The sequence below is a fragment of the Lemur catta genome, chromosome 8, assembly GCF_020740605.2.
Source record: "Lemur catta isolate mLemCat1 chromosome 8, mLemCat1.pri, whole genome shotgun sequence".
NCBI classification, from domain to species: domain Eukaryota; kingdom Metazoa; phylum Chordata; class Mammalia; order Primates; family Lemuridae; genus Lemur; species Lemur catta.
The window spans coordinates 80618146-80642502 of NC_059135.1; the positions used below are offsets into that span (position 1 = coordinate 80618146).

The 24357-nt window shown below is 34.3% G+C and overlaps 1 protein-coding gene across 1 annotated transcript in view; it reads left to right on the forward strand.

Moving 5' to 3' along the window:
• The window catches only part of LRP1B (LDL receptor related protein 1B), a 1757623-nt gene that overhangs the window by 1703253 nt on the left and 30013 nt on the right, over window positions 1-24357 (forward strand). Inside the window, exons 85-86 of the mRNA XM_045559136.1 lie at window positions 7627-7801; window positions 11868-11972. Of these exons, the coding sequence (XP_045415092.1) occupies window positions 7627-7801; window positions 11868-11972 (280 nt within the window). The remainder of the gene's footprint in view (window positions 1-7626; window positions 7802-11867; window positions 11973-24357) is intronic.

The following is a 24357-nucleotide window of genomic DNA, read 5'->3' on the forward strand; positions in this document are numbered from 1 at the left end:
TCTCATCCTAAATTAGATGTAAGTAGATGCTAACACTGCAGGCATGTCTTACTTTTTGTGATTTCTTGGCTGTTATTTTGATTTTTTACTTGTCTGGAGTGACCCAGAGTTGATCATGCCTGATAATAAATAGATCACATTAATGAATAAATATTTCCGTCTAGGATGAGAATCCAGGCTGTGAATCAATTATCAATGAAGAGAGAGACAAATATCCCAATTGGGCTAGGATGAAAGGCTGAAAATGACACATGGCATGTGAACCTTTGGCTCAGATTCAAGAAGTGCAGGCTTGTGTCCCTGAGCTCTGGTATTAGGGGGGGGGGGTGTCATGCAGAAGTTTCTTGGGAGTGCTGCTTTTGCTTCTCAAGGTCCTTTAACATTCTCACTGGTGGACAGGCCCTGAGATATCCATAGAGATGGGGCATTTTCAGTGTGAAGTACACATGAAGTAAAGAAAACAGCAGAGGTATTCAATATTACTTTGTAGGTTTTTTTTTTTTCTGAGCAAATGTATGAGTTATTGAATAAGAAAAATAAGAGTTTATTCTGCAGAGTTAGGCTTATTTGGGTTTGAAGTTCTGTTCTCCCACTGTTTATGTGGGATCTTTGACAAGTTGCTTAACCTCTCTGTGCCTCTGTGCCTATAGTTTATTTACCTATAAAAAGAGGATAATACCATCTAAGGCATGTGACTGTAGCAAACACATGTGCCTAGCATGTAGAAGATACCTAAAAATGAGTGTTTATTATCATCATTTCCATCATTTTACTCAAAACAGGCTCTAGTTGGCCATGACGACATAAAAGACACGATTAGGGATTGATGGATGAGGAAGGAATCAGGATGTAATCTTAGGCATGATTTAATATAACTGTTTCAGTTCAAAGATGACCAAAAGGTATCCTGGAGAAATTAATCAAGGCGAGGTCATATTGTTAGCCTAAGAAAGGACTAGACTTTGCCTCCAAGTCCCTCATATTCTGGCCATTTTTTTCCCTTTTTCTTATTATCTTATCCTGGTATAAGTGTTCATCAAAAGTTTATAAAATACCATTGTTGGCTATCCTGGAAATTCTTGCACATTTCATACATGCATGGAAGCAGCAGCTTTAAACCACTGTGCAGGGAGAATTCCAGCAGAATTCATCAAACCTACTGCTCCTGAGACACAATTAAATAACAGTGAAGGTGGCATGTGAATTGTACTGAAACTGACTCCTTGGTTATAGAATACCTGGGGATATGCACTGTGGAATTTACCTAGTCTTTGTGAAAGTAATTCCATCCCACTTTTAATTTATTGTTGGTGTATGCGTGGGTGTGAATGTGCAGTCCTGAATTATCAAATACTCACTTAAATTATGAATCTTAAAGCCAATTCATAGAATTTACATTTTAAAGGCCAGATCAAAATTCAATGAAGTAGAACAATTAGTATATATTCATATAATTACATTATATGAATGTATAGTTCATATGTAATTAGTTTCCTCTGTATAGCTGGTCTGTGTTACTGAGTAAAGCCTCTCCAAGTTCCCCATTATTCTTACTGAGTAGCTTCATCCCCGGTTTAGCTGATATTATTTTAGTTTGATTTTCTTCTCTTTAAATTTCATACTTCACTATTACAATGTCAATAGCCAAGTTGCAAATATGAATTAATAGGTAAATAATCTTGGCAATTACTTTTCAATAGAAGGAAATATTGAGGAAAGAAGTTAAATGAAGTTAGAGATTTTGTAGATATCTGGCTGCCTATTAATATTCGTAAACCTGTGTATATACCCATATATATACCTATTTTCATGTAGTCTTTTACTGTAAAAAGATTAAAAGAATAAGTATTTTCTTGTATTTCTGGTTGCATGAAAAGAAAATATTGAGACAGAAAGAAAAAGAAATAGATAGTATTCAATAATGATCTTCCTTGAAAATTACTTTATTTCTGCTGCAGAAAATAGCCATTCACTTATTCTTCAGCTATTACCTACCTAATTATCATATGAATGTTCAGTAATTATATATTCATAATTATGCTTTGGATTACATTATTGTGTTTGCTGTTACTAGGTGGTTCTTAATGTAATTACTCTACAGAGGTTATAACAATTTTTATATTGTGAACATAAAGTGTTATATAATTTCATGGTTATCTCTACTTTTTTAGCACAGATTAATTACATTTCATTTTAAACTCCTTCTTATCATATACAGAACGTCTCAATTGTTATACCACTCAGGTCAATAAAATGTTCAAAACTTATAAGATGGAATGTTCCATAGGAAGAAAGACTATACTTTTGGTAATGATATGTATAGGCTTTTGCCACTGCAACCATTCAGATCAATTGTAGTTCCTTTTTTTCTTCTTGCAATTGGGTTGTCAGCTCTCTGAGAACAAGTGTCTTGTCTCGTATTTCTGGGCCCTTTCTTTAGTTTCTAGTATGTAAGAAGACATGTGCATATCCTCAGAAAATCATCAATTATGAATCCATCATTTCCATTTTATCTTCATAGTCAAATTACTCATGTTGTTCAAAAGGAGATTGACAGTACAGTTCTCTCAGCTTTGCTTTCTATAAATTCAGACTTTCCTGCTGAACACTTACCGATCTTCCTAGACTCTTCTACCTTCCATCTTTAATCATTCTCTTCTAGCTCTAATCTCTTCCCTATTCCAACCCCTCCAGCAAAATTTTTTTCATCTGTATTTTCCCTCTAAACCATCTTTTTTTAATCTTCCACCTTTTAAAAACTTTCTTTTTGTGCCAATAACTATTAAGCTAAATTTAAAATTTGAAAAAATAAAGATTTGTTTCTGTGTGAGAAGGAGACGTGAGGTGGGTGGAAGTGTATCTGTGTGAGAAAATAAAAATAATCCCTTTGTTGCATATCTCAGTGCTAACCAACCACCAACATCCCTATGCCTCTTTATTTTTGAAGGAATTATTAAGTTTTTATTTAGACTTGTCTACTGCTTCATATTCAGTAACATTAAACTTAGCAAAGGTGAAGTATGAAAAAGATCAGAAGACTGTAAAACTTCCTCCTCAAAGGTAAGTTAATCAAAATAATGTGAGAAAATGAGTAATTAATAAAATATTGATGCATTTTAAGAAGATATGTAACTATATTTCATAAAGACTACTTTTATAATGAGTTTAAAGCGTTTTTAATGCTTAGAGTGGTAACCTCTGTGGAATAATTAATTTTCAGTGCTGTGGGATTTTAAAAAAGTGTTTCTCTAGTGACTATGAAGCTTTTCTGTCCCTGTCAGAGCTTATTAGGTCAGGAGCAGAACACTTGGAACCAAAGTGAACGATTGCATACTGAAGGAGCCTTCTCATATACTATTCTTCTTCATATTTTGCTAAATTAGTAAATCAATTTCTGCTGGGCTGGAAACTGCTAATGAAGTATTCCTTTTATTAGATAAATAGCTGAATTGATACTTAGAATTTAAATATGAGTGTTTAGCAATTATTTGAGAGCATATAGAGAGGTGACACTGATGAAAATACAGCGTATGTTTATACAAGTTTACATAGATGCTTGCAATTTAAAGTGGATTAATGCTGTGAAGAGAATGAGAGAGAAATTAAGGTGGCACTCCTATGACTTATTAAGCATTGCAGTCATGATACTGAGATAATTGCAGAGAACATGGACTTTGGTTGAATCACCCAATTTAGAAATAGCACCATCAAATCTTTTGAACTCTCCTGGACTTGCATCCTGATAATGCTTGAAATAATGTAGAACACTTGAAGGGATTATTTTACTTTATAATTTACAAGTACCCAAGGCTTGTGTGTTAGTTTAAATGTCAGAGGCTAACGTCCCTTATTAAATAAGATCTGCTTTCTCCTGTGTTTAGGAATCTTGGAGTTGGAAATGAGTAAATAGGGAAGCATTTAAGACAGAAAGAAAGAAAGAAATGAGGGAGGAAGGGAGGTGGTCAAGGGAAAGGGAGAAAAATATTATATACGCAATCAAAGAATATACCCTAGAATCCTAATAGAGGTGCTGAATAAAACCCAGACAAACGCATAAGTCAGCAGCTTCCACATGCTTCAGATCTTATGCCAAATAAAAGGAGATAGATTTTCATAGAGAGGCAATGAGAAGCATCTCTGCCAGGGCTGGAGGGTAGTGAGCAACTCTTTGCCCCTGAACTTCAACTCAGCATAGTGTGAAGAATGGAAACTGGGGGAAAATGAAATGTCTTCATTTGAATATTTAGAGAGAAAGACTTCAGAGCCTAAAATGATTTCTGACTTTTTAGAGGGAAAAAGTGGAATGGCTTAACAGCATGCAATTTAGAATTATCTATTAAAGTGTAAATTCTAATATCTGCTTATTTCACAATTTTATTGTAAGCAAACATTGCTTTTGCAGTCTTTGGATTCCATTTTTATGCCATGAGGCCAATCAATTGCATTGAATAATGTACATCTGACATGCTAGGAAAAAATATGGGAAGAGTTAAAGAGTGGAGAATTTCATTTAAAACATAAAAAGTGGACCATAAATTCTTTTTGAAAGTTGGACCTATAAAGAGAAAAACTGTTTAGCCTAGTTGGAAGAATTAACTAGAATTTCTGAAACATTCAAATGTAGCTTATATGCCTTTGGGTTAAAAAAAACATTTTCCATTGGAGTAAAATATATGCGGAAAAGTTTAAAATCACAAGAATACAGTTCAGTAAATTATTATCAGGTGTATACATCAGTGTAAACGAATGATGGTGAGGTCAAGGAAACCTTACTAGAACTTCAGATGTTCCGTAATGTTCTCTTCATCACTATCCCTTCTCTTCTCCCCAGAGATAACTCCTTCTTGACTTCCAAAACCAGAGATTAGTTCTGCCTTTTGAACCTTCTATAGATTTAAAAAATCCAGTATAATTTTTGTGTGTCTGGCTTCTTTCTATCAAAATTATTTTTGTGAAATTCATCTATATATTATTGCTGTAACTATAATGTTTTCATTGTGTCTGTACATGTATATGTGCATTTTATTGTATGAATGAACCATAGTTTATCCATTCTTCTTGTGATGGACAGTTAGATGTTTTTTAGTTCTGGCTATTTCTAAAAAGATTTTTGCGCATGTTATATATATGTTTTTGGTGCACACATGCATGCTTTCCTCTTGGGTGTATATTAAGAGTGGAAATGCTAGGTTGTAAAGTGTATGTTCAAATTTAGTAGATACTGCCAACTGTTTTTCAAATTGGTTGAACAAATATTCACTTCCACTAGTATTGGATGAATTTCTTCTATTGTTTTATTGTCAGTTTGGTGGGTGTGTAATAGCATTTCATTGAAGTGTTTATTTGTATTTTCTTGACTACAAATGAGTTGTGTACATGCCCACATCTTCTTAATCTTAGTCTAAGACATTTAATTTATGCCTCAAAATTACTTATAACTAGCTTATTGCAGATAAGTTTTTAATTTTGCCCTTTAGCATTTTAGGTTAAGTGCAAACTATACTTTGCTCTAGTGTTATACTTGGCAGTCATCAATCTTTAGAATGTTAACCCATTTTTTTCTAGTTTCTGAGATCTTCCCAAAGGTGTGGTTATAACAACAAAGTCGTTCAAATTTTTAGAATAAAAATTACATTTTAATTAGGGTTCCTAATGTTAGTCAAAAATTAAGCTATTTTGGCCAAATCAGATCTATTTACAACTACTAGACAATGTACTCTCTTTGCCATCTAGTAAAACTCTCTCCAGATCATCAGTTCTTACATTCCCTAGTTCCCATGGGAACCACCAGGGCCCCATTTAAGACCTATGAATTATAATCCAGAGTGGGCGGCAGGGAAAGGCTCTGAAATTTGCATCTGCAAATAAGTTCCCTGGATGATTCTGATGAATTATCCACCATGGCAACCTCTGAATAATGACATATTAGAAAATTTTCGAAAGATACATCAGCAGACTTCTATGTCCCATCAGACAGCTGAATCAAGACCAAAAGATGAAATTTCAAAGCAGTTGTCAATAAGCTTTTTGTCAATAAGAGGTATGGAATCTAGCAACCTGTCTAACAAAAATTGTTCTTCAGAGATTTCTGCATCAAATAGGAGGCTATACTAGATGATCACATGGGCTGTTGAGACATTGTTCATAAATAAAAAACAGAATTTGTGTTCTGTACAATCACTTGCCAATCCTAGAACCACTACAGAAACTATAATGGGTGGACTAACATTAACATTTTCTTAATTTTTAGGTGTCTAAGTGTCTCACCTTTTGAAAGTTCTGCTTTCCTAAATATAGCCAAAACCCATATTAATAGGCTTAAACACTGAAGCTCAATGAAGCTACTTGGCATAATGCAACAGGAAGCATACGAATGCTTGAAATAAATTTCCATAAATATGAACCAAGCCTGTCAATAAATTTAATTGCTGTCTGATTTAATAAAGGGCTAGATAAACATACAACCATGAGAATTATAAATTGTGTTTTAATTTTCCTCACCCACTATAATTGTCATATAGCAGGTTCAAGTTTATAAATTGTGATTTTTATCTCAGCTAATCTCATTTTAACATTGCTTCACAATTAGATAGCTAAGAGGAAGTTGCAGGTTCTAAACACAAAGTCTGGGATCAATTTAATCAGTTTTTTTGTTTGTTTGTTTTTTTGCTCAAGATTATTTGTGTTATGGATTTCATTATTTTAAATGTGACAAGTCATAATATATTCATACAGAAACACACATATAGGCCTGTCTGCTTTTCAAAAGGCTAAAGCAGAATGTCTAATTGTAAATTTAGAGTGGTTATTATATTAATTAATGGTCTTTGTTTTATTATGCATGTTCAAGAGATACAGAAGTATTTAGAGGAAATCCTCCTTTGTAGTTGAGAAAATTCTGTGTAATGCTCAGTAAGAAGCGTCTTTCAAAACAAGCAGGGAATTTTTCTCTCTGACTGATAAGAAGGTTAGTCTGTCACCTTGGAAGAGGATAATAGCCTAGAATTCTGTTATCACCTCCCACCATGATAGATCAGCTAGTTTCCCAATTCACTTTCCTCTTGGAGTTTCAGGAGAGGCACACCTTCCTGTTTGCTCACCGGCTCAGGCATCTGAAAAACGCCTAGGTGTGTTCTGCTATATATAGGGAGGTCGGTTTCTTTCCACAGCACCAGAGACTGGTGAAGAAGTAGGATTCCTCTACTCAGCACAAATGACACTATTCTCTGAATGAAAAGAGGTGCGAGGCAGCAATGAAAAATGACATGTAAAGTAATCTTAAGCATTTATGCTCATTTCAGAGTATACTAATGTTGTTCATTGGAAGGAAAGCTAAGGAAACTTGTTGACTTAAGCTTTAAAATTCAGAACAAAAAGAGTTTGTCAGTTAGCATTGTATCAACATAACCTCTCCCCTCTTACCCAGATGAAACAATGCCTAACTCAGGCAAAGAGTGGAATCAATAGCACTAGTAGAGAATGCTAGTTTACATAAGCTGCTTTTGTGGATTAATCTACCTGTTCATTGACCATTTTTAAATGTTAAATTAAACAGTAACATTTATTATGACTGAAGAAAAACGTCTTATGATATAATTTAATTTTTCTGTTGTGCATTCTTTCTAGATGTGTGCCACCACTATTGTGTGAATTCTGAGTCTTGTACCATTGGGGATGATGGAGGTGTTGAATGTGTCTGTCCAACACGCTACGAAGGACCCAAATGTGAGGTTGACAAATGTGGAAGGTGTCATGGGGGACAATGCATTGTAAATAAAGACAGTGAAGATATATTTTGCAAGTAAGTGAACAACCAGCTTAATTTATAAAAGCATTTGAACCCCAAAAGATGTAGCAGTTAAGCAATAAACTGTGAAAACGATGTAAATTATTTTTATTCTAAAATTCTATATGGTGATCATTGCATATTTTTATGGCTAGAGATGATGTTTAGCTCATTGTAATTTAATCCTATTTATTCAACACCTGTTATAAACATCTGGGAAACATGAAAATCCATCATACATGGAGATGGTGAGATTATTCCCTATATAGAATATTCCTAAGAGTAAGCAAGAAATAGTGAAATGCAGCATGCTTTCAAAAACTATATGTAATATTATTCAATTAGAAAAGCTCAGGCTTTTAATTGTTTCATCATTATTATTGACAATGAGTGGGTTTGCTTTTCTGTTGCAAATTGATCCTTTGTAGGAGGAGCAAAAAAACCTGTCTAATGGAATTAAACATTACTCTTTTTTTTCTTAATCTGTCTTTGAACATTATGATCCAAAATAAACAGAAGGAATAATGTGTTCTGGGAAGCAGCTTAAACAAAAATGTCCAAGTTTGACTTTCATTACATTACCTTTTGCCCTTTGACTTCACGATTAAGTGAATGGAAAATAGAACATCGTGGCTAAAGGGCAATTCCACCCAGTTTCTATCATGAAACAAGTTTATGCCACTGAGGTCAGAGATCAATCCTCACTCCAAACTTCTTTTAACGGTCTTTTAAAGAAGGGCTTATGAAGGACTAGACTCTATCACTAGCCTTGGTTGGGAGTATAATAAATAAGAATATGAGACAGAAAAACATGTCATAAAGTGTCCACGTCACAGCTTCCACTGGGAGCTCACCGAGGGAGCCAGATGAGTTATGTTGGTCTGCCAAACAAGGCCCAGTAAAATTTTATTACAGACAGCATCAACATTTTTTTTCTTTTTTATTTACTCTCATTTTAGAATTTACTCTAAATGTGATTTGTGTTATCATTATGAATAACATTTACGGAAACCCCACAAATTGGGTCATTTGAAAGTACATTATTTTTTTACTCTGGTAACTGAAAATATGATGGATATATAAATATGTGCCTCTGATAAGTACATAAAAGCAAAACACACTTTCATATCAACTATCAAAATCATGTTTGCTCATTAAGCTCATCAGTTCTTTGCGATGAAACTTTAACATGACAGAATTTATTTCAATTAGCGGGCGTGTGTTTTTCTTCAGGCCCTGTGTTTCATATCAGAGCGAGCAGCAGGGTCTTCTTACAGCTCCATTCCACCTACCCACTTAGATGGGCTATCATCTAAGAGAGGCTGAGAGCCAAAGTTTCCTACCCAGCTTACCTTAGAAGAGCTAATGTGGAGACATGCACCCTGTTCCCATTATATAATATAAAGAAGGAAGGGCCCCTCCATACTGCTTCCTCTGTAGGGAAAATTGTCTTCTCCGAGCTAGAAACACCAGATCCTAATAACCTGAGAAGGCTGTTGAGGTCCAACATTATAGTTCTTTTTTTTTTAAAGATCTTTTTGGAAAGGTGTATATAAGAATGGATGGGTAACAGTGGCTAACAATGTGTAGATAGTGGAACTTGAAAAATAGGAGTATAGTAATCCCTAACTTATCAGTAAGGCTATATAACATTTGAACATGACAGTACAAACAGAATTATTTGAGTATCCTGAGACATATTAGAAGATTAAATTTTGTTTTCATTTCTATGATACTTTTCATTTTAGCATTAAAAAGAAGTTTACAGTGATGTTGGAGTTTCTGTTTCATAGGTAAAGAACAGATACTAAAATGAAATTGCAACGAAGTTAAAGTAATTTTTTTTTTTTTTGTAGTCAGGAAAACTCAAGCCACAATGTATATTTTGTCAACTGTTAACTAGAATAGGTACCTTATCAAGTACAGTCAGTATAATCTTGAAAACAGAGCTAATTGCATATTTTTTTATTTCTTCTGAAGTAAATATTGGTGAAGAAAGACTTGATCATAATCTTCAGTAGCCTAAATAATATTCTTTTGATTGTCAGTTGTCATGGGAATTCTTAGTGTGTACTGGATAACTGGTAATTAATTTTTGGAAAGTGTTATGTCATATATCACAAACTATGTGTGTGTGTGTGTGTGTGTGTGTGTGTGTGTGTGTGTGTGTTGTGCATGCCTCTCTAAAAGGAAATTATTATGAAAACCTACATTAAGATATGATCTGTACTCTTTGATGTATTATAATAATTTGGATAATTTGTATGTCACATTTAAAGTATCTACAAATTTCTGTCTTCAACATAGGATTCAAACAAAACCTTTAGAAGGAAAAAGAGGCAACATCTTGTATAACTGTTGGAAGCAGAAGTTTCAAAGCAATCAATTAGAATTTTTTTGTTTTTTAGATGATGAGGTTTGGTATATAGTTATCTTTTTCTGCAGAAAATCCTTTAATCTATAATGAGTGAATTTTCTCCTTTGACATTGTCCCTTTGCTAGAGCAAGAAACTATAACTTTGCGCTCTTTGGATTTTCAAAGAGGCTGGGCATGGAAGGCAAGAAAAAGTCCCTCAGATCCATTTAACATACCAGACACCAATACCACTATTGCTAATTGACTCACGTTGCATCCATATTGGGATGCGTATGTTGGTTACAAGGAATGGGATATTATCTGTTCAATCTTATAAACTTTACATCACCCTTCCCTTACCTATGTCTTATTCCATTGAAATATATCTTAATTTCAGATCTTATACATAATTAACTCACTGCTCCTGTTCATTTTGCAAATAAATGTGATTTTAAAACCCAGCCTTTTTGGTGCATTTGCAGCACCCATACAACCCATATGAAGTCAAATAAATAATCACAGAATAAAGGCACTACTGTCTTGCCAAGCAATTATTTTCAGGCATCTTACCTATCAGTAGGAATTACCTTATGATGGATGCACTGAAATAGATATCCATCATGGAGAGGACCAGAATGATCAATCAATGATATTGCAGCCTGATTTCTTTGTCAAGATTATGTCCAGCTGCGTTGTACCATTGATTGCTTCATAGCACCAATACTAACATGATCACATGATCAAAATCACCAGCATGACCTGTTGTAATTCTGATTTCATCCTACCACACATCCCACAGAGTCGACCCCTTGATAATTCAGAATGTTCACGTACTTTTCTCCATTCATCCAACAGTTTTTGCAGTCCAATCTAATTGTTTGATTGTGTATTTATTTATTTATTTATTTGAAAATATAACATGGTAAGAAATTTCTGTATTTTTCCTAGTATGGTTATGTTCATTTTTTCAGTGTAGCGGTAGCCAGGGTATTCGTTCTTATTCCAAACATGCAATGTGCCTGCAAATTAAAACTGTTTTGGAAAGTTTTTCAAGAAAGCCTATGTCATTGCTTTGTTGGCATATTGCACATTGTTCCTATAACATTAGTATTTATTTTTTCAATGAAGGCTCCATGTTTTTTTATTTTATTTTCTGTTAGCATAAAGAGTTTGACATTAATTACAATACATAATCAAGGAGAAACAGTTGGATAAAAATGACTACAGGATAACTCTACACTTTCTTACACAACGTGGGGTCTAAAACTCCTAACATTTCTTTGGAACAGATTTTCCGTTTTAGAAGGAAAAGTTGAAGCATTTTTTCCCAGAGTATTTGATCATGTGGTTTATAATTTACACAGATGTCACCAAACCCTACTTACATGAAAAAGGAACAAGATACTAATGCTAATGTCCCCTTGAAGTGTAAGTGATAGACATTAGAGTATATTTTTTCACATATATATCTAGCCATATTAAAATTTTATATTATGTAAATGGGCTGAAAATTTGAAACTTACCAAAAGAAAATTGTAATGTCATCCTTCTGATAAAAAATAAAAACTTTGCCACCAGCAATATTCTGTCTTTCCGAAAACTTCCTTTCAGCCAGCCACTCCATTATTCCTACATTATGAGTATCCTCATCTGCAGAGAGTTTGTATCAGCTTTCAACAATAACGATGCCAGCAACAATGGAATTATTTTTCTTTGTTGTTGCAGCTGCACTAATGGAAAGATTGCCTCTAGCTGTCAGTTATGTGATGGCTACTGTTACAATGGTGGCACGTGCCAGCTGGACCCTGAGACAAATGTACCTGTGTGCCTGTGAGTATTTTATAACTTTGTGGGCATGTTATAGTAGGACTTTGTATGTACATGAAATCGCTGTTCTATTGCTTGTCTTTCTTGGGGTAATATATTTGAAATGAGTGTGTCATTGACATCTCTGATCAAGTGTTGTCCCTCATCAGCTCATGTGCTACAGAACCTCCTCCTTCATCAATTACTGAATGATTTCATGAGTAAGAGCTCATTCAATTCTTAGCATCATACCATTTCAGACATTCATAGACCTTTGAACTTGGAAATGCCTGGGAAAATTGTTCTAATTTCATTGACCTTATTCAGATATGTGAAGCCCAGATATAATCATCTTTTATGGATCCCTTGGTACTTATGGCCATTTTTTTAAAAGAGAACTTGTAATATCTTTCCAAATGTATAATGCCATTTGATGTTCATATCAGGCTTAGACTGTTGTATTATGTAAACCTGTTAAGATCCTGGCTCCTTTGGAACACATTAACTTGAATCTGGGTTTCTAAACACTTAGGAAAAGTATTGGATATTCTTAGTACTCCCAAGAAAATCTGAAATTTGGTATTTTCTCCCTCTCAGTTATCTGATTATCCAGAGCAGACAACTTGAAATAAAGACATTCAGCTTATGTGGTCACTCTTTTGAGTTTTGTTTCATCACTGTTTGACCAAAAGGATAATGTGCACATAAAATCCACATCCACATCCCCTTTCCCACCTTGTCAGAGTAGCATGTGATGAGTGTGTTTGAGAGAGAAGTGAGCATACCTGGGAAGCTTTTTATTCAAATGTTGCTATCTCTGTGTAAAATAAATTTGAAACATATTTGGCAAAAAAAAAAAAAAAGTCAGACGCTTTATTTAGCTGTATTTTACTGAAATTCTGCAGATGCTCTGTGGGGTTTAAAAGTCAGCGCTGTGACCAGAAAGAGAACCCTTGTGATCACTACTGTCAGAATGAGGGGATTTGCACTTTAACTGCGTTTAATGAGCCGAGATGCAAGTAGGTTTAACCTTCCACTTACTGCTGCGCTTCGTGTGACATCATTTCAGGCCACAGTTCATTGGTTTAAATCATGAACATCCACATGCATTTCACAGTGTATACTTAATCTCAGGGCTCATCTGTGTCATACACACGTAACCTTTGCTTCGCTCACCGACAAGTGTGTGCACCACAGACTGCTAGAGTGTCTAGAAATATAACAGAGGCAATGAAAAAGCTCATAGAACTGTCTAATAAAAATACATTTATTGGAATAGTAGCTTTTATTAGAGAAGTACAGAAGCAGATGTTTTAAGACTATATTACTGCATACTATATTTAGAATGGTGATTTTTATTTAGTAACTGACTTTCCATTTCAATCGCTGATGAAGTGCTACATTATTTTGTTTCCCAAAATTTTACTGAGAACTGCCTTTCTTTACAGATGAAATAAGTACATGCTAAAAAATTTCCGAAACCTTTTTTCTTAATAGTTTAAGTCATTTATTCTTGATTCGATTTGTGGTGTTTTGAATTTCCATGCAAAGTAAATTCATATTTCCTCTGAGAAATTTCAAAGATCACCCTTGGGTAACTATCAGCATTCATCACAATGGAAGTTATTTCTCCATTGTGCATTTGAGCTTTAGAGATGGATCATATCAGGCATCCTCCTTAATACCTAATGTCATAATCAGCAGCCCTGATTGGAACCTAATAATAACCATACTGGTGAGGGACTTAGAGTACTGACTAATAGTTTTAAAGCACAATTGTATCTAAATTCAGATATTTTATTACCCAAATGCTACAATTTTGTTCATAATGAGTTGCAGAGATTTGAGGCAGAAGCTAGAGCTGGATGAGCTTGGTTTTGAAGGTGGTGTTTGTTGGCACGTAGAAGAAAGCTGTGAAGATCAGCTGCAGACACCTTCCATCAAAAGATTTGGCAACACTTCAAGTGAAAGGTGACAAGGACTTGAACCTGGACATTGTGGCTGGACGGAAGAGTAGAGAGAACAAAATGTTCACTGATATTTCAGGACTAATACATCCAGTGTTATCTCTGGCCAAAAATTGATCTAGATACTCACCTTAGTTCAGTTTTAGAATAACAGTAATACCTGCTCTGGCTCCTAGTCTTCATTTGTCCTGCTCCTGTCTCACTGTCTCTGGGCAAAATACGGCATTGCAAAGCCCACCTTGCCTTCTCCGCACAAATAGGTCTCAGAATGACTGCCTGTCCAGAGAATGCCCCCCCCCCCGTTACCAGAATAAAAATCTCTCATGGGAAGCCCATAGTTAGCAGTCCACTTTTCACTCTTACTAAGTCTGATCAGATTCATAAGATTTTAAAATGATAATTGCCCTGGTAAACCCAGCCAGGAATTATATGTTAATTGTAGGGATTTAGAGGAAACACCTACTCTTGCATACCTGTGTCTCTATCTCTATCTGCATTTGGCTTCATGGATATATTGTGTGTACTTGGTTTTATGTGCCCTAAAATCTATTCTGATAGTAGGGGTAATAAATACACAGTTAGCCCTCTGTATCCATAGTTTCCACCTTCAAGGATTCAACCAACCACCGATCAAAAATATTCGAAAAAGAAAATTGTGTCTGTACTGAACATATACAGACTTTTTCTTGCCATTATTCTCTAAATAATATAGCATAACAACTATTTAGATAGCATTTACATTGTTTTAGGTATTATAAGTAACATAGAGATGATTTAAAGTATATGGGAAGATGCGTGTAGGTTATATGCAAATACTATGCCATCTTATATTAGGTACTTGAGCACTGAGGATTTTAGTATCCAAGGGAGGTTCTAGAACCAATCCCCTATGGATATTGAGGGAGAACTGTACTACATTCCTCAAACACTTAAGCTATATAAGAAGCATAGAAGAATTATGTTCTGTTATTGCTCATTTGTTAATTCATTTACCAAATATTTATTGATAATTACTGATAAGTAATACCCTGTGTAAATCTGAGAGGAGAAATAATAACAGCTAAAACTAACTGAGCAAATATCTGTGCCAAGCACTGTGTTAAACATTGCACACATTTTATGTGTAAAGTTAGACTATTACATAATATTAATAATAATTTTTATTATTATCTAAGGTCATGTACTAAGAAGTGTTGGATGTCTGACACTCTCAGATAACACCTTTTTGATTCTAAAGTCCATGCCCTGGTTATAACTTATGCTGTACTGCTCTCTTTATGCTGTAATAATCCCAATATGGTTTTATATTTGAAAAACTAAAAATTCATTTTGGGTAGAAGAATGGCTTTTGAAAAATTTAAAATACCATCTGATAATTGTTATAATAGAAATACAACCAAAGTGCTGTGGGGAAAAGAATTGAATAGAGAGCAATTAACGATTCCTGGTGGACAAGTGGAAGGCTTTATGAAGCCTATACATTTTCACAGTATTTTGGAAAAAATAATTTGTAATTTTACAGAGGAGAATGGTTGATAATCTTTTTGGAAAGAGGGAATAGCACAAAGGCAAATAGATCTAAAAGTAAAAGGTGAAGGTTATTGAGAATAGAAGACAGGCTATGTGGCACAACTGGAAAAGAGAAGACTAAAGAGGTATCTTGGGGTTAGTTTATTAGGTACATTTTATGCTGTGACACAAGAGTTAGTTTATGGAAATAAGATTAGAGGATTAAGTTTGGACATACCAATGTTTTGATACCCTGTGAAAGAGGAATCAACAAAATTAAATGAGAAAAAATATAAGTTGGGAAAGATTTATCAAAGAGTAGGTTTCTTACAAGTCAAAGGAGTAAAATGTCAAAGAATATCAACTCCAGACAATTTAAAAAGGATAAGCATTATAAATGGTTTATTGGATTTTACAACTAAGTAGCCATTATGAAAGACGTTTTGGAAAGCCCTATAGAAACAGAAACCAAACTACAGTTGTTTAATTAAAAGCTGAGAAAGTAGAGAAAAATGTAGATTCCTTTTTGAATGTCTTGCTATGGATTAAATGAAGAAAAACAATAAGTGTGATCTAGGGGAAAATAGTTTTAAAACAAGGAAGACTAAAGCACTCAAGAGGGCTGTTTTTCACTATTTTTTAAAGGCCCAGTGTTAGGGAATGTGACTGATAGAGAGATGGTTCAGACAGATTTTCATGTTTTCATGTTTCTTAGATTTGAAAGTTCTAGAATATGGAAAATTATCTTAGTTTTCTCTGGGATATTTATAGATCATACGGTACTCAACTGTAAGTAAGTGTAAGTAAAATTTAATATAAAGTATCTATAATCATTGCAATACAAAGTAGTCTAGCTAAGGGAATATTAAGACTGCAGCATATCTTTCTGGTGGAACTTTCTTTTCACAAGGGGGGATTTTTTGAAACATGGGTTTCAGCCACAGATCTCAATTGGTACTTGTTATGTATCTTTAATGAAAAGTTGTATGTACTATTTCATCCAAAAGCCTTTACAGGAAACAGAAATTGCTTTAAGAGGTATAATATAGTGCTTGCTTTAGTCTTCTTGGTAGTACATTTTTCTTTTCTTCATTGAGTGAAAAACTATTTGAATTGTACAAAACTTATACACATTTGGAATGTCTGGAAAGTATTCAGATCTGTGAAGGTGACAGTTTTTACATCATAGAAGTTTTATTATTGTATATTTCAATTTACGGAGTAGATTTGTTCTTTGAGAGTTTTCATTTTTGTCTCTTGATGGTCATTTTCACTTATTACTATGTCTGGAAGAAAAAGAAAACTCCAAACAGAAGCCTAGGAAAAAGAATAAAATCTAGTGCTTTTTTTTTTCACATTTATTTGGAGGGAGATTTAACATTTATTTAAGTAGATATATTGAGTAATATTAAAACCGTATTTTTGAAAAATCTAATATGCATTTTGACAATGTTTGTAATGTTGTTACATTGTATGTTATAGAAATTATTAATTTTGTGAAAAATAATTGAAGTCAAAAGCAAGTTGACTATGCCTTCCTACCTTCTAAGATTTCTCCCTAGGGTTAGACTTTCATTTATATTGAATTTACGTTTCTTTGTAATGTAGACCTACCTCCCCAGCATTACTTCCCAGCAATACCCACAATATGTTTCACCCTCTAATAATAAAGAGATGTTTGTAGCTACTCTGCCTCCCCTGCCACTACTACCATGTTAACAGGGACACAGGCATGCACATACAAAGCCTCACTGAATAAATACAGCACCATTCCACACCTGGATGTCTTTGCTCAAACAGCTCATTGAACCCAAATGCCTATCCTACATTGTTTCTAGATAACTCTTATTATCCCATTAGTCTCAACTAAGGTATCATCTCTTTACATGTGGCACACGGCAAGTGAACAGTAAACACTGGCTGAATTGGACTTCAGTTTTTCAAAAGAAAGAAATCAAATTTTAAAGGAAAATAATATATACATGCAAATTTTTCTTTTAGTCGTATTATGGGCTGAATTGTGCTTCCCTGTCCTCAAATTGGTATGTTAAAGCCCTAATACCCGGTACCTCATAATGAGACTGTATTTGGAGATAGGATCTTTAGAGATAATTGAATTGCCAATGGGGGTTATTTTGGGTGGGCCCTAATCCAATCTGACTTGTGTCCTTATAAGAAGGGAGATAAGAAGAAAACGAGAAAGAGGCATGAGACACATTGCAGGCACAGAGAGATGACCCCGTTAATAGTATGAAGGCAGGTTTCTGCAAGCCAAGGAAGGAGATAGGCCTTAGAAGAAACCAAATCTGCCAACCTGGATCTCAGACTTCTAGCCTGTGAGAAAATAAATTTTAATTGCCTAAGCCTTCCAGTCTGCAGCATTTTGTTATGGCAGCTGTGGCCAACTCATATAGATTTTGGAACCAGAGTGGATTACTTCTATAATAGATACCTAAAAATGTGGAGGTGACTCTGGAGCTGGGTAATAGGGAGAGGGCGGCAGAGTTTTGAGGCACATGTTAGAAAAAGCCCAGATTTCCTTGAAGAGATGATTGACAGAAATATGGATATTAAAGCTGCTTCCGTTGAGGTCTCAGATGGCAATGAGGCATGTGTTAATGAAAACTAGAGGAAATGTGGTCCTTGTTATAAGGTGATAAAGAACTTTGCTGAACTGTGTTCCAGTGCTTTGTGGAAGGTAGAACGTACAAGTGATTAACTTGATATTTGGCTGAGATTTCTAAGCAGAATGGTGAAGGCCCGGTCTGCTTTCTCCTTGCTGCTTATATTAAAATGTGAAAGAAGAGAAATAAATTGAAGGAATTGTTAAGCAAAACTGAAGATTTAGAAAATTTTCTGCCTGTCCATATTGTAAAAAGAAGAAAAAGCATGTTCTGGAGCAGACATTAAGGGAGTGGCTAGATAATCATTTGATATAAAGGATGATCAGTGTAGCTCATAGATCCAGTCAACCATCTCAGCATAAGTGCTGCCAGCATGTACTGAAGGGACAGAATGAAGGAAAACTACTGAACTTTTGGTGCATCACCATATGCATTTCAGCTGGAAAAGCCACTGATGACCACTCTTTTAAGATCATAAATATCTTCATTGGGATTCCCACACTTCCATAGCTTCCTGTTGGTTATATATCCTCAAAAACACAGCAGTAAGTCATCTTGCAGACCCTTACCACTGAAGACTAGGGAGATCCTGAAATGTGCTGACAGGCTGGGTGCAGGGGCTCATGCCTATCATCCCATCATTTTGGGAGGTCAAGGCAGGAGGATCACTTGAGGCCAGGAATTTGAGACCAGCTTGAGCAACACAATGAGACCCTGTCTCTACAAAAAATTTTGAAAGATAGCCGGGGGTAATGGCATGCATATGTAGTCCCAACTACTCAGGAGGCTGAGGTAAGAGGATCACTTCAGCCCAGGAATTAGAGGTTTTAGTGAACTGTGATCAGGCCACTGCACTTCATCCTGGGTGACAGAACGAGACCCTGTCTCTAAAAAAAAAAACCTCCCAAAATTAAAAAAAAAATGTAATGTGCTAAAAAACTTCACCTGGGCTTATATCACCAGTGCTTGAGTGTTCATGAATGGATGTAGCAGAGGATAGTGAGGAAGTCAGGAATTCTTCCTTTTAGAATTCTTCCTCCTGAAGAAATCCTTATTCTACTTGCTCCTGTCTCCTTTATTGACAGCCCTGGAGGGATCCATTGTTGGGTAGTATCTTCACTCATAAAGGAGAGACAGATAGTTAAGAAGGAAGGAAGTTAAGAGGCTCTGTTGAATCCACAACAAGATACACTAAGTGGAAAGAACACAGGTTTCAAAGTCAGACTTATCTGGATTCATGTACTTATTCCTCCAGCCACTATTGGTGTGGCCTATTAGCCTCCATAAAACTTAGTTTCTTCTTAAAATGATGATTCTAGTATGTCTATATAAAAACCTCCATAGGAAAGTAAGACATTAAGATTGGTCTGAAAACCTGTGTTTAGTGCCACTAGGTCCTTTATTTCTGCTTGGTTTTGACCATGAGTTTAACTAGGTTTTATTTTTACATATTATTGGTGTAACACTGTGATATATGGTTTTATTTTATGTAAATTGCTGAAATTTTCTTGAGTATTACAAATTCTAGTTTCTGTTTTCTACAAGCAGCTGTTGGCTGGGATTTTCGCATTATAGTAAAGAGCAGCAAAGATTTGAAAATACATATCTTTGTACACATTTTGTCTGTTTTAATCTGACTTGTCTTCATAATATTAATTCTTTTGAGAAATTAATCAGGGTTTTCTGTAAGCCTGAAGACCCCTAATTCAACACTTCATTCATTCATACTTTGGTAGAGAATGACTCAAAGCATTGTTTCTCAAACTAGGATAAAAGAACTACTCAAAGCCAATCTGAAATACATTTTCTTCATTTTATTATTTTATTAGACCACAGATATTTATTTTAGAAATAAAAATTATTAACCCTGATAATTTTTTAAAATATGCTCATTTCCTACTAAATATCCATTGTCATTTTGATTTCTGTTCAGAGTTTCTTTATGCAAATGTACTTTTGCAGAGTATTCTATATTAATATGTAAGACAAAATCTTATGGTACACACTATTTTATGTTTATTTACCTACAATACACTGTAAACATCATTCCATGTTAATGTGTATTCCTAGATGCTTTTCATCTTTTTTTTTTTTTTTTTTTTGAGACAGAGTGTCACTTTGTTGCCCGGGCTAGAGTGAGTGCCGTGGCATCAGCCTAGCTCACAGCAACCTCAGACTCCTGGGCTTAAGCGATCCTACTGCCTCAGCCTCCCTAGTAGCTGGGACTACAGGCATGAGCCACCATGCCCGGCTAATTTTTTTTTTTTTTGTATATATATTTTTTAGTTGGCCAGATAATTTCTTTCTATTTTTAGTAGAGACGGGGTCTCACTCTTGCTCAGGCTGGTCTCGAACTCCTGACCTCGAGCGATCCACCCGCCTCGGCCTCCCAGAGCTAGGATTACAGGCGTGAGCCACCGCGCCCAGCCGATGCTTTTCATCTTAATGGTTGCACATTGTTCCATTGCCTGGTTATCCGTACTATTTTTAACCAACAGTATAGCATTCAATAATTAGGCAAAATTATTTATTTATTTATCTATTTATTTATTTCTTACTGTGTTTTTCCTAGGATAAAACCTTCTGTACACAAATACCTGTGTACTCATCTCATTAGTTTTCTAAGATTAACATTCAAAAGTGGAAATGTTGAGTCTGAAGTTATAGACTTTATGAATCAAACTAGCTGTCTCTTTGGAGAAGTTACACTCTCCGTCACATTTTCCTTGTCTGTAAAGTAATGGGTTTGAACTAATTGTTCACTAATGCACTATAAAACCTTAAGGTACTTTGTATTTAAATGTGGTTTCTATTAATATTTGGATTTTGTCTAGAAATTAGTTTAAAATTACATCAGAATCACAGCCCCAGATACAAATTCTTCTAAAATTCCTCTAAAATATCTACGAAAATACTGAAAAGACAAAGACCCCATTAGCAGCAAAAATAAAGAGTAACAGAAAACCTATTGTTAACTCTCTGGGGCAAGTGAAGAGCTAATCATAAATTTCTTGGATCACAGATAAGTATTTCTGTTTATTTTTTCTGTATGCTTTTATAATTTATTTCTCTAATACATCAAAATAATATATGAGAGTGTATCTAGGCATATAAATAGCCTATTTTTGCTTAACTTTAGAGGGAAGAATAGTCCTTTCCACCTCCTTTGTACTGTGAATTCCAAGGCTCATAGATCCACAGTCTGTAAGAACAAGAATCTCAGATATCTGTCCCTTGATTCCTTCATACATCGCCTTTTGAGATAAAAAAAATACTGCCAATCTTTTCTTCCGATATTCATTCATCAATAAAAATTTATTGAGCACCTACTGTATATATCAGATACTATCTTCGGCACTACAGAATATATCAGTGAACAAAACAGCCACAAATATTTACTTTGTGGACATCTGAGACAGAGGGGATAGAAAATAAAGAAAATAAATGTGTAAAATAAGTATGTTAATAGTGTTAAGTGCTGTTATCTGTCAAGATAAAAATAGAGCAGAGAAGAGACATATGGAATTTTGAGGAGAGGCTTAAAATATGAAGTTAGGTGGCCAGTTAAATAGTGATATTTGTGTCAAGATCTTAAGGAAAAGTGAGCATGGGCCTATCTAGGGAAAGAGATTCCAGTAACAGAAATAAAAAAATAAATAACATAAAATAAATACAAAAGTAAGAATAATAATCACACTGTTTTGACTAAAAATATAATATATAAAGTATATGATCTAATTTTATAAAAAGTATATACATACAACACATAATAATATATACAAACACACATATGACATATATATAATATGTCTTTTTATTATATACATGTACATACACACTGAAAAGTATTAAAGAAAGAACATCAAAATGATAACAATGGTTATCTGTTATTGCTGGAATTTGGGTAACATTTATTTTTCAAAGATAATTTTCCATATAATTCATATTCTGTTTGAAAAATAGAAGAAAAAACCAAGTTTTTATTTGAATTGTCTGAAAAGAGAGAAGTAAAAAGATGTAATTCTAATATTACATTTCTCCTAAAATCATACGAATTCAGGCACTCACTGTTTTGAAAATGGCAGTATGGCAAAACTCCAGGACACTTTTTATAATATATATTATTGCTTCTTGCCCATAGCAAGAACAATTCTCCATGTGGTCAAAAACAAGATAGTACTGTTAGTTTTTTATGTTTTACTTCTTCATTTGAAACAAAAGCTAAAAACAACTTGCTGTGAGCATTTTCCCTTCGTTTTTTTTTTTTTTTTTTTTTTGGTTAGATTTATTATATATGGGCATCTGATTTTTGTTTATCTTTTTTTGGAAAATGATTCTACACAAAATTATCTTTTCTCTCTCATCATTTGTGTGTGTGTGTGCATGTGCATGTGATTTTACATTCCTCATATTGCTCTATGATATCCATTTTTTATGGCTAAGAATTGACCTGTCATCTGTATGTGGCCTTTGGACATAAAACATATTTCCATGAAATTGGCCTAGGATGCTGCCTGTTCTATTCTATGGCATCTTTAAATTTGGATATCCATTGTTCTTCAGTAGGTTATAAATTCCTTTAAGTAAGAGGTTGTCTGATTATTTTATCCCAACAGCTAGCATGCTTTCTCCATGTAACATGTGCTTAATTAAAGTTGTTAAAAAACTAATGTCTTGGTGCCTGTATTGTATTATGATATATGGAAGCCTATGGTATAACAATCATTCTATCATCATTGTAATAGCACATCTTTCTTCATTAATAAATTCTTGAAGAATGAGGAGTCAGAAAATAAGAGAAAAATTATCTATTTTACCATGATTTTTGGCCTGTTTATCTTATTTCTAAAACCTCTGAAAGTACTGTCTGATGTTTCCTGAGTGCTGTGAAACTCACATTAAATATCTAAATAAAAAAAAAACAGGCTTAATACAGCATCTTACTAGGAAAGCTTAGTTTGATTCATTTTTTTCTCTCTTCCCCTTGCCTTTTGTTTGTTGTTTGTGGGGTTTTTTTTTTTTTCTTTGAGATTTTCTTTCAAAAATGGGTAGGAAATAAGAGGGAAGTCAGGTATAGCACCTGCTCTGAGGTATGAGATGAGGCAAGAAGGAATATATATGGCAGGTTCTTTGGGCATTTGAGTTGTGTGAGATAAATGGCTCTTGTGGAGGAATATTGGACAATAATATTAATAATTATTAATATTAATTATAGTAATCATAATTCTCAAAATTGGCATGCTTAGATAGTAGTTTGAAATTCGTTCTATAAGCAGTAGGGGAACATTGATACCATTTGAACTATTAAGTGTCACAGTCATGTGTATGTTTCAGAAAGGTCTTAACGACATGATGATCTGTTAGAAAATAGCCCCTAGGTTTGAAAAAGTAGATTTTATAATGACTCCCAATTTGCAATGGAAAGGATGATAAAGATTTTTCAGTTAAAAAGTGACTAGTGGGTTTGTTAATAAACAGAGCACAAAAAAAAAAAAATAGAGAGGACCTTGTATCTCAGGATTGTAGTTTGTTTTGTTTGTTCACTTTTTCTTCTCCGTGCCTGCCTCTTTTCTCATCTTAATGTGGAAATGCTAATAGCATCTATTCCCTAAGATTGTTTTGAGGATTAAAAATGTCTTCAACATAATAAACACTAACAAAAAAAGTAAAATCTTAGAGCCATTGTAATAGACGAGACAGAAAATAATCAAAACCTGGTATAATTTGAGCTTGTAGGAATCTGAAGATGAAAAATAAGTTGAGGATTTTTTAAAAAGTGCATGTTACTAAAAATAAGCAAAATCTGGCATAAACAAAAGGTTAATAGTGAGATGACAGTGACAGTAATAGCGATTGGGAAGGGAACTGCAATAAAGCCAGCTCAAGTACTATTGAGGGTGTCTGTCCTCAATTACCTTAGAAAATGTGAGTGGAAACTAGCTTTATAAACATTTTTGAAATGAATTTTTTAAAGCGCAGAAGGATGCAAAGTGAATATGTAAGTACCAAAGGGACGTCCATTTAGAGAGTGATCTGAATTAAGCACTTTGTCATTTTCTTCAGTTTTGTGATTGTTCCAATCTAATTATTTTATTACAAGTTCAGCATTATTTTCCAAGTCCTTAGGGTGAGAAGTACATAAGGAAATTCACAGGTACTAGAAAAGCTTTCGTTGAGGCTTTTGGGAGGAAGATAGTGAGTTCTCTTTCTGTCACAAATTTTTAAAAGGTGGGAATTATTCCTCTATATTATGATGGCTAATTAAGGCCTTGGTTTCTCAAAATACTGGCTTTGCAAAAAGGAGACTGC